Source organism: Nothobranchius furzeri, unplaced genomic scaffold (assembly GCF_043380555.1).
Source record: "Nothobranchius furzeri strain GRZ-AD unplaced genomic scaffold, NfurGRZ-RIMD1 Scf029, whole genome shotgun sequence".
In the NCBI taxonomy this organism is placed as follows: domain Eukaryota; kingdom Metazoa; phylum Chordata; class Actinopteri; order Cyprinodontiformes; family Nothobranchiidae; genus Nothobranchius; species Nothobranchius furzeri.
This window is the reverse complement of record NW_027223046.1, coordinates 1,141,156-1,152,253: the sequence shown is the minus strand read 5'-3', so window position 1 is coordinate 1,152,253 and position 11,098 is coordinate 1,141,156. Positions and strand designations below refer to the sequence as shown.

Sequence of the window (11,098 nt, the reverse complement as noted above, 5' to 3'; positions counted from 1 at the left end):
TGAGAGACAACATAAAGTGTTACTTTTACTGCTGAAGAAAAACTAGAAAAGCCCAATTGCTTAATTTTAGTTAACCTCAGTTATCAGGTTAAAGGTAAGGTTAGTCATGACCAGACAATTAAAAAAACAAACATGTTTATCTTGTTAAGCAGGCTAGTAGGGAAAAGCCTTGTCTGCCCAAAAAGGACATAAACGCGTTTTTAAAGTTCACAACTGGAATATATTGAGCTGAAATAATAAACAACAGACAAAATCAAGTTTGGTCTGTTGTTTGACTCTTGAAAACTCCTTTCCTCACGATTTTACTGCAATTAAAATAATCAGACTAATTCTAAGGTAATATGGTGATCTAGGCGAGGACAGGTTGCCTAACGTAACATTTTTCCCTTTAAAAAATGTTCTTCATTCATCAAACAGTTCTTACTGTAAGCTAGCATTGTTTTATAAATCAAATATTGTTAATTGTTTAGAGCCAAAGCTCAGACTTATTTACTCAGTGAAAAAAATTAACCCAAATCTTAGAAAATAAATAATTTTAAAAGATGATTTGTGAAATATCACTAGATTGCCACCAGAGGGCGACATTTTCCATCATAGTGGTGCTTTTTAAAAAGCTAAAAATCAATTTTCCAAGTTCAAACAAAGTTTATTTTATTTTCATAATTTTTCCATCAAGTAGCAACCACTGTTCTTTTTTATTGTTGCTGTAATGATACTGAATCACCACCAGACGGCGAGAGAACACGGAAGAGGTTTCTGCAAAGGGGTGCTTTTATCTCTCACTTTTAAATTATTTTTAGGCATGTTGGTGAATGTAATAAATCATAAAACACGGAAACAAATTATGTGTTGTCAGATAAATGCAGCTGAATGATTACATCCAGTGTATAAACAAACCTCTATGCACCGAAACACACACCGAATATTCAAATGAGACATAAAGGGGAATACAAACCAGTGAGCCCGTTTTTCCTGTTCCCTATGGGCTTCAAAAACGTGGTTTTGTTTAATTAAAAATACTTAATTTAATTTATGGTGATTTGTGACATTCGTACTGCGCAAAAGTTCCTCAAACAGTGACTACCATAGAGCTAAATATTCACATTAGCAGCTGAAAGCCATGCACAACAGATGGTGTGAGTGCTAGTTGTCTAACATCTTCAAGGTTGGACCAAATGGATGCAATTCCATCACTTTTCATCATAAGAGGATCTCTGTCTAAATCTCTGACATGTGAGGTCCTGCAAGGAGACTTTGACTTTGATTTCTACAGTGTAGGTTCTGTCACTCTCTAAAAAGTGTTAAAGCTGGATCAGTTGTCTAAAAGTGATTTAAATGGGACTTGAGATTTGTCAGGAGTTAATAGAAATTAAATGTGAGGTTTATATGCTAAAGTTGCCCTCTGCAAAAAATATAACACACTTCAGACACACAACCACGAAGCTGGGAGGCTAATGTGATTTTAAAGAGCCAGTAGACGTGTGTTAAATTGGCAGGAATGAAGAATTTCCTCACCGTCTTGCTAAAGAGAAGCTGGGGCGTGGCATTGCTGTTGCTGCTGCTGTGTGGAAACATGATACAAAACTCCTACCAGGCCATGCAGAGGACACAAACACAGGACAACACCTCAGACCGTGTCCTTAAACCTCTCACCTTCACCTTTATGTGGCTTTAATCACAACCTCCCATCAGCGTCAAACAACACAAGGTCCCAGGTATGATGATTCAACCCAAACAAGGTAATACCTTCACCCGGTCTCACATCCACCACCGAGCTCTTGGTTTAACTTCCTACCAAATATGGTCAAAGGGAGAAAGTGATGAAGATCTCCAGAAAGAGAAAAGCTTACAGAGGGAGAGAGGTGGAGGAAGGTGGGTCTATTGTTATTGGTCTATTTGTCTGTGGTGTTGGATGTCTGTACCAGTCCTGTCATCAGCTCCAGTCCCAGTCCCTCCTGTGGGTCACACAGGGAAAGAGCTGTTCACCTGACAAATGCTTGAATCTTTTCTGCCAGAATATCAGAGGCAGATGTGAAGGATGGCGTTAAGATGGGTCGCTGAAAAACTGGCTTCTTCTTCATGTCATCTGTTACAGAATCGACGCGTGGAATTGTGCATCCGTTTTCTAGCCCTAAACTATAAAGACAAGTTTTGTTACCATGGAAACCAAATTTCTGTTGACACGTACATAGGACAACATTTATTTCATGAGCATGGATGTAATGCAGTACATTTAGCTGCACTCAAGTTAAATTCATCACTAATCACATTTTGCCGCGACATAAAATTTAATTTTGGCATGTCATAGTAATACAACGTCAACAACAATAACAACAACAAGAACTTAGTACATGCATTTGTAGTGTGTTGTAATTTTTTGTGAGGGTCAGGGTGTTTCTGCTGAGCTGACACATATTTTCTCTAACAGTTCTCTGTATTTAGCAGCTGGACGTGTGGTATGGTGGTACATTTTCTATAGAAAAAAAACTAGTCATCATATTTATTTGTCTTGTACCACATAATTTTTAATCTGAAGCTACATATTAAGCATTTTCAGGGCAGAGTATTGTTCCTGTTAGTGTTTAGTATGAGATGCTAGTAAATATTCCCTTTCTTTCTCCAAAAACTTTACCTGATAGTAAGCTAACTTTAGGCAAACCAGCAGCACAACAAATATTTTCAAATAAGACTCACAAACCTGAGTCAACACCAGTCTCATCAAAGCTGGGGTTCTGTCGTTGTACTTTTGGTCTAAAAAACGTCCTTATGTCCATCTTCACTCATGCGTTTCAGGCAAGCCCCCACAATGCTGCTCAGAAAATGGTCCCAACCCGGAAGTAAGAAAAATTGCAGTTCCACCCTCATCCGCTGGGGGCTGGTGCCAGAAGCGAGCAAATCCTCATTGACTCCCATGTTGAAAATGCCGATTTCACAGCAGAAATAAACATGTTTACAGCCTGGTGCCAAAACATGTTTTTTGTCTAAATTATCTAGTTTATACTCATGACAACTATGAGGGGGGTGAATTTTTTTCTCACTCTTCTGTTTAAGTGTATTGAAAGCCTAAAATTCTGTATAATTAATGAGCATCCGACACACGTGACCGCCGCCTCAGACCCACGTGACCACAGAGCTAGCTCCGTGGAAAGGCCTCAGTACAGCCTCGGCCCCTCCTGGAAGCTGTTTCGGCATTTTGAGTCTCTGTGCTTGTGAATTCTGTTTTGGATATTATTGGTGCAATTGTTGGACAAAATGACTTGCAGTGGTATTAATTGCTCTAATAGAGCGTCCAAGGAGTCTCCACTTCATTTTTTTCGGTAAGTTAAAATCTATATTCGTATTTTATGTCACTGCTGCCTTTAAACTAGCTGAGTTTACCGAAGTAGCTAGCTAACCATCAGTTTAACATGTAGCATTTACTGTTTAACCATGAAATTTAAATGTAAAATACGGTAAAATAATTAATAGGGCATATTTAGATGGGTAATATGGTAAAAGATAAAAATGGGTTGAAATATGACGGAGCGCTAAGAGGGAGACTTCTGTGTCCATTCTTCCACCTGGTAATCCCCAGCGGTCAGGCCGGGCAGCCTGACCGATCCGGCGCCTACTTGCTGCGCCTAGCTGCTGCGTGGTCTGACCGCTTGTGGAGTTTTTCATGTCTGACTTTAACCGCATCTAATACTGTATTATGGCGTGAGCGCAACAGCGACAACTTAATATCGATGTGTAAGCAGCCTGAGTGGGAGGGTGTTTTCATCTGAACCCTTAAAATCTCCAGCAGGCTTGGAGTGACACCTGTGTCCATTCTTCCATCCGGTAATCCCCAGCGGTCAGGCCAGGCAGCCTGACCGGTGCGGCGGCTAGTTTCTGCGCGGGCTGACCGCTCGTGGAGCTCTCAGAGACAGATCTGACCGGAGAAATACTGCAGCTCGGTGAGAAGTCTATAGGGCATACAGCGTTTCCCTTAAATCCCACCGCCACACCGACAAGATCCCAAGTTTCTTTGTTTTTGTTGGCGCTGTTTACCGAAGAAGCAGCGGGAACTAATATGTTGTCGCTTGTGATCACAGCCGGCGGGTAGCAAGTATGTACAGTCTATGATTTTACCGCTCCCTCCTGCAGTCTTCCCCTATTAAAATTTAAAATGTGTAACTTCATGTATTGGGATGAATGACTGATATTCATGTTAAACTCAAACGTTAGGCATTTAGGGGGAAAAAACAAAATAATAAACATTATACAGATGTCAAATAAATCAAACTGTAATTAAACAATATATTTTCAAAGTCTCGATTCTGGATAAAATCCAACAACATATGCTTTATAAATAAACACTACACATGGCTTTTACACACACACACACACACACACACACACACACACTCACACACACACGTTACATTGTGATTTCTTAGTAAATATTCTATTTGGCGAGAGATAAATTTTATTGTATTTATCCTAGTGAATCTATAATTAAACGGGTAAACTAGCAGTAGTACATCCAACATCAAAGAAAGTAAAAAGTTATTATCAGGAGAGGGAGAATGTTTAAGTGGTTAGCAGCAGTGTGCTAGCCGATGGCCCCCTCCATGAGGCCACCACAGCTCAGCAGAACATCGTTGTAGCTTCTTCTGGGGAGAAAAACACTTAGAGAAAAAATAAAGTTAACAGCTGAAATAGCAGGAAATAGTACAGTTAAAGAGCAGATTGTAGAAGAAAGAAACCCCCGGGTTAAACTGGTCTGTCTACTGCATAATGCTGAACTCTAACATGTGTCCTCAGGGAAGGACCTGATTGGTGTCCAGAACCTGCTGAAGAAGCACCAGGCTCTGCAGGCTGAGATCACAGGTCATGAACCTCGCATCAAGGCTGTCACCCAGAAAGGAGAGACCATAATGGAGGAAGGTAGAGCAGGTCTGGTCCTGACATGTTTCTGAGGTGTCTGCAGGTTCTGGCTCACTTTGTTTGGGTCCAGGTCACTTCGCTGGTTCAGAACCCTCGGCCCGTCAGAACATTCTTATCCACCACGTTCTAACACCAGACCTGTTAACCCGACAGCAACAAGTGGCTCCAACTGACGATGAGACCGGGAAGGAGCTGGTTCTGGCTCTGTACGACTACCAGGAGAAGAGTCCTCGAGAGGTCACCATGAAGAAGGGCGACATCCTCACGCTGCTCAACAGCACCAACAAGGTTCGTGTGCCCTTCACAGCCGAGGAACGACCTCCAGCTCAGAGCGAACATCTCCACACCTGCTTTGTGTTTGTGTGACTTTAGGTTGTTTTACTTGAACTCGCGTCTTTAGCTGAATGAGGATGGAGAGACGGGTCGGACCTGGAGCAGGTCGAGGTCTTGCAGAAGTAGTTTGACGACTTCCAGAAGGTCGGACTTTTACTCCTCTCCGTCTTCCAGCAGCAGCTGTCAGATCAGCTCAGGTGATAATCAGCTGTGCTTTTGTCCTGCAGGACCTGAAGGCCAACGAGTCCCGCCTGAGGGACATCAACAAGGTGGCATCTGAACTGGAGTCAGAAGGTCTGATGGCTGAGGAGGCTCCTATGGTTCAGGCTCAGGTGAGCGTCACCTGTCTGCAGCAGCTGGTCCCTCTCACTTCCTGGTTTGTTAACTCTGCTCGTCTCTGTTTGTAGCAACAAGAACATCTGGGTTCTGCTCCTGGAAAGGTGCGTGTTGTCCTCCGCCTCCACCAGAACCAGACGTGGTGTTTTTGTTACCACTCATTTGTTTGTTTACAGGATGAAGCCGACTCTAACCCCGGCTTTCCACAGGAGTCGTCAGCACCACGTTACTGCAGCAGCACGTCATAGCTGCTGATAGGAACCGCTGTGGTCAACAGAACCTTTTCCACTGGAGCCGTCAGCAGTGCGAGTCGGCCGCGTCTCAGGAGCAGCATGTCGCGGCCTTTACGCGCCGGTTCTATTTTCTACGCGCGACGCCTCTGAAACGGGTCAAGTTCGACATTTTTGGGGAAGGAAAGACAGGAAATCGGATGCGGAAATTGAGAGAAGCTACTGAGATTTTCAGAATAAAGAACGTACTGCCTTCCGGTTGCTTTAATTTTAAAAACAGTTACTAACTGAGCGGCCCCGTGAGAAGTTATCACCTAGCTAGCGGTCTCCTTTGTTTTTCAGGTCCGTATTGGCGATTATAAAATGGACAGAACATAAAACACAAACCATGTTGTAGTTTTCTCCTGCTTGTTGTTGTGTTTACTGACGAAGTCACTCGAGTGACTTCGTGCTCGGTCGGTGACAGCTGCTCCCCTGCTGCTTCGCGTCTCGTGGGAAGGGCCAAGCAGCAGCTTACGCGAGCAAGACGTGCTGCTGCAGTAACGTGCTGCTGACGGCTCCCGTGGAAACCCGGGGTAAGACGGCGTCACCCTAGAAGGTGAGTTCATTCAGCTGATCAGAGGTCACCTCTGATGGCCGCAGTCACGGCCGACCGTGCTGACATCACACAGGAATTCAGGTGACCCGGCAGGCATCAGGTGCTGGTGAAAGTGGGGACATGTCAGCTGGTTGCCATGGCTACAGTTATCTTTATGCATCTGTATGACTGCTGACTGGTGTGTGTTTCCTGTGACCTTTGACCTCAGACCGTACGGTTGGGCGTTCAGACGACGGCTAACTTTAATTCCATCAAGGTAAGAGGAAGCTCTTCCCTTCCTGTCTGAGCGATCCGTCTCCAGGTTTCCTTGTCCGGCGTCCAGCCCGCTGGCGTCCACCTTCATCTCACTGGGTTTGGTTTCTCTCCAGGAGCTGAACAACCGCTGGCGCTCGCTGCAACAGCTGGCTGAAGACCGGAGCAACATGCTGGGCAGCGCCCATGAGGTGCAGCGCTTCCACAGGTACCCCGCACACTTATGCGCCGCTTACGGGTCAGTAGAGTTTGGACCCACACTCAGACGGAGTTCTGATGTCTTCTCAGAGACGCTGATGAGACCAAAGAGTGGATCGAGGAGAAGAACCAGGCCCTGAACACAGACAACTATGGCCACGACCTGGCCAGCGTTCAGGCTCTGCAGCGTGAACATGAAGGCTTTGAGCATGACCTGGCAGCTCTGGGTGATAAGGTCCGCTTCCTGATCGGTACCAGCAGTGGCGGAGCTTGATATGTGCAACATGTGCGGCCGAACAGGGCGGCAGTCTGCAGGGGGCGGCATTTAATTTCCTTTTTTTTTTTTTTTTTCTAAAAAAAATTATTATTTTTAGCATCAACCAATACATAAACAAAACATAGAAATCGCTTGTTCTTAATAATGATAGTGATGATAATAATAATATTTCTGTAATAAAAGCACAACAAAGTGTAACCCATATCAACTACTCCCTGTCACATGACCCACGTCAGCTGATGTGAGGTCCCTCTCCTGATTGGCTCCTTCCAGTCGCGGCAAACATGAAAGTTGCTCCTGCCGTGGCTGTAAGCTTGTTGCTTGTAGAACGGCGTTGGAAAACAAAGCGTTTTTCTCCCCTCAATTCATTTATACTCTCATTTTACCTCAGCGGTAAGTGTTCTTAACATCTACCAATAACACTCTTTTACTTGTCAGTGACCAGTCGATCGTTTTCGCTATAAAAAATGACCTTGTTCGGCGGAGTTCCCACCGCGAGCAGAACTCCGGTTCAAAAACGCTGTTTTTGAAACACTTTTATTTACTTAAGCACTTTAATGGGCTTAACTTGAAACCAAGAGCAATCGAATTATTATTGTTATGTGTTGCCTTGAATTCGGCTATGCTGTCTGTCAGACAGTTGTTTTCCTTTATTGTTGTTTTTGTATTTGTTTGTAGCAAACGCTACTGGAATGCATAGATTGAGCTACGTAGCCAAGATGATTAATAATTGACCTGTTGTACATTCGTGATATGTTTACCGGTAAACTGAATAGAACTTGATGTGCTAATGAACATTTCTCTGGCCTACAGGTCAGGTTTTTTCCCCATGTTGAACTGATCTTCTTCATATTGAAGTGGCGAGCTGGTAGGACCATTCTTTCTTTTTGGAATCGGGAAATGAGCTATTATTTACCCCATGAAAAACGGAGCGGCAGCGGGCCGCTGGAGGTGCCCTGCTAGTATGATCCCGTTTAAACTGTAAACTGCCATAAAATAAAAACTATAATAGCTAGAGCGGTCTTTTTTTTAGCTGAAAGTTGAGACTCTCGCCTTTCAGCACATCTGTACTGTACAAGTCGATGATGCCATCATGTTGCGTTAAGTGTGTCTATTTCAGTAGAACTTTGACAAGTGGTGAGAAGGTGGCCAGGAGCTGGATGTTATATTCAGTTAGCAAACGTTGTTATATATACACTCCACACAATTTGAAACAAAGTTGTAGGTGTAATGTTTTTTCGTGTGTGTGTGTGTGGGGGGGGGGGGCGTCACAGGGGGATCTCGCACAGGGCGCCATTTAGGCCAGCTCCGCCTCTGGGTACCAGGACCCGGGTTGTCTCTGGAGACACGTTCTTCATGGTTCTGGTGACTCCACCCCAGCCGTTCCTGATCAGCAATCAGCGGGGTGCTTTCCTATTTAAGGTGGATGGAGGACACAATTTGACGCCAGAAGATTGCCTCAGTTTTGGTAGTAACCAGCCACTCGTGTTACCTCTAGTGTTCCTAGGATTAATGTTATTTCGTTGTGTTTTTGCTCTTATATTGGATTTACCATTCTTCAGGATTCCTCTCTACCTCTCTCTCCTCCAGCCAACACATACACCCACCACAGGAAGTCTGCTGAACACCTCTGCCTGCCTACAATGGATTTTGAAACCAGAACCTATGCTCACCTGTGTTCTCCCTCCTCCAGACGCTGAGCTGTTGTTGCAGGTCCAACCACAGACTTATCTGTGCACCTTAAGTTCCTCCTTATAAATAAATAATTTTTTCCATCAGTTTTCGGTCAGTGTTGTATTCTGCATGTCTTGGGTTAAGTACCTTCCTCCAAACATGACACTCTTCTTCAAAGAGCAAATCTGTTCAGCACATTCTGACAGACAGACCACCATTCTTCTGTCATGATGCTGTACAGGACATTTTTAGAGTTTTTCTTTTTAAAGATAAATAGGATTACATTTAAATAGCAATACTTTCACATTATCATTTTCCCACACTTCTGTATAACTGTATTTTGTTGTTTTTCAATAAAGAATGACAAATTATTTAAGTTTGGATTTGTTGCACACAAATATATATCTGTAAAAAAATATCTACAAAGCTAATGTTTTCATAAGTATGATTGGGTTTTGCAATACGCCACTATTTTAGTAAGATTTTTAAACCAAGTAAAGTTAGTAAAGAACAAATTTCTATTGTCTGCTAAGAAACTGTTGGGATTTAAAATGTTCCTGTTGTACAAATAACTTGTAAATGATTATTCCTCACTTTTGTCTTAACCAAAGAAATTCCAGTAATTGAGCAAAAACATTTATTTTTAACACTACATTTTATAAAACAGGGCGCAAAGTGTCGGCACATGTATGTCGATGGTCCGCCCCAACCAAACCAGGAGACACAGACGTCAGGGAGGCCAAGGTTGTCTCCGACGGTCTCTGCAACTCTCTGGGCACCACGCCTCACTCAGCTGTCTCCAATGATCCAAATGGCTATGGAGAAAAAATAACAGGTTTGTCATAATTGTTTAAAGTACAAAACCATACATGAAGTGGTGAGACAGGTATGTGGAACTTACACGCTGCTTTGTGTAGCTGATGTTGGAGACACACAGGCTGCCATGGTGACCTTTTAACAGATCTAAGAAAAAATGAAAATTAAAAACTCCAAGACCTCATGTCATATTTACTAATCAGCTATGGCTGATTTATTGTTTGGATCACAGTGAGTTACACTAATTCTAATATATTTTTATTTCTATTATACATACATACTTTTTAATTGTTATTTTCACATGACTGTTATCAGGCTCTCTTGTTCTGGTTCTCATGATAATTCCGTGTCTTCCAGTAAGTTATCTTGTGCTTACTTCATCTGTAGAATGTCTCTTTACTTTTGGTAAATTGTACTGAGTCCAGAATAAAGGCTAGTTGGCTGTACAAGATACAAACAAGTATTACATTTTGGAAATATATGAAATGTATTTAGGCTGCTAATTTAGCTCGAATACTAATAACTGCCATATTTTCCGGACTATAACTCGCACTTTTTTACATATTCTGGCTGGTCCTGCTACTTATACTCCAGAGCGACTTATATAACAAAATATGTAGGCTACACCGCGCTGCTGCGGGCCGACTCCGACCCACACAAGAATGAGTTCCCCTGTCCCGCTGGGAGGGTTTCAAACACCGCCAGCATCTGTTAGAGCCTGTGGCGGGGTGCTGAGGGCCGGCTCCAGCCCAGGAATGAGCTCTCCTCGCCGGCCGGGAGGGGTGGAAACACCGCCATCCTCTCCTCTGCTGGCTGTTGTTCATTCTGTTATGGTTACCGGTGCTTGTGTTGCAATGTGAAACGCTTGGTCTCAGATTTTGTAAGAAAGATAATAAAATGTCCCCCCAAAATACGACTTAAATATATGTTCTCTTCTTCATGATACATTTAATGGCTGGTGCGACTCAGGAGTGATAGCGCCGAAAAAAACTACTGAAAACTTGCTCAAAGCAAAATGTTTTCATTACGGAAATAAATTATAAACTTACCGATTTAAAACTTTTTTAATACTGGTACTTCTCACGAACAGGCGCAGAAAACCTCCACCTAAACTCCGTGTAAGGTTCAGGTCGATGGGTGTTCCAGTTAGCTCCGGGTTGAAGCTAGGTGGCTACATCCGTTAGCTCGGCTCCCACCTCCGCTTTAGCTTTGGGTTAGCCAGGGTTAGCTTCAGGTTAGCTCGTAGCTAGTTCGCCTGGGTGTCGTCACTCGAGCCCAGCCTTACAGCCACACCCTCAGCGCCTCCTCTCTTCCCTTTTATGGAATTGTCTGGGCTGGACGGAACCTGTGACACGGTCAAAATGGCGGTGGTGGCCACCTCCCATTATAGACAACAAACGTTTTATTGAAGCCAATGGAATCCGTTTGTCCAGTATATGTACAGTCTATGGTTTCAGGCAGAGAGTGTAGAAGAAG

General features: G+C 43.4%; 1 protein-coding gene and 2 long non-coding RNA genes across 3 annotated transcripts; 2 read left to right on the top strand and 1 right to left on the bottom strand.

The window, feature by feature from the left end:
* The first annotated feature begins 2,654 nt into the window (after positions 1-2,654).
* On the top strand, positions 2,655-5,198 carry LOC139064429 (uncharacterized). The gene is made up of 3 exons (XR_011517489.1): positions 2,655-3,317; positions 4,786-4,908; positions 5,062-5,198. It is a non-coding gene; the product is annotated as an uncharacterized lncRNA (long non-coding RNA).
* Positions 5,199-5,308: 110 nt separating this feature from the next.
* LOC139064427 (spectrin alpha chain, non-erythrocytic 1-like) lies at positions 5,309-9,177 on the top strand. The gene is made up of 7 exons (XM_070547772.1): positions 5,309-5,385; positions 5,469-5,573; positions 5,649-5,681; positions 6,614-6,661; positions 6,774-6,865; positions 6,946-7,090; positions 7,946-9,177. The coding sequence occupies exons 2-7, from the start codon at positions 5,541-5,543 to the stop codon at positions 8,093-8,095; spliced, it is 501 nt and encodes a 166-aa protein (XP_070403873.1). The 5' UTR covers positions 5,309-5,385; positions 5,469-5,540; the 3' UTR covers positions 8,096-9,177.
* LOC139064430 (uncharacterized) lies at positions 8,722-10,794 on the bottom strand. Its single transcript, XR_011517490.1, has 3 exons — positions 10,672-10,794; positions 9,708-9,769; positions 8,722-9,621 (listed from the first exon to the last, which is right to left on the bottom strand). It is a non-coding gene; the product is annotated as an uncharacterized lncRNA (long non-coding RNA).
* Positions 10,795-11,098: the final 304 nt, after the last annotated feature.

Excerpts from the sequence above, each read along its gene's own strand:
- LOC139064427 (XM_070547772.1), top strand. The coding sequence starts at position 5,541 with ATGGCTGAGGAGGCTCCTATGGTTCAGGCTCAG. Across the intron at positions 5,682-6,613 it reads TGGGTTCTGCTCCTGGAAAG|ACCGTACGGTTGGGCGTTCA; the intron begins GTGCGTGTTGTC and ends CTTTGACCTCAG. Across the intron at positions 7,091-7,945 it reads TGGCAGCTCTGGGTGATAAG|GTCAGGTTTTTTCCCCATGT; the intron begins GTCCGCTTCCTG and ends TCTGGCCTACAG.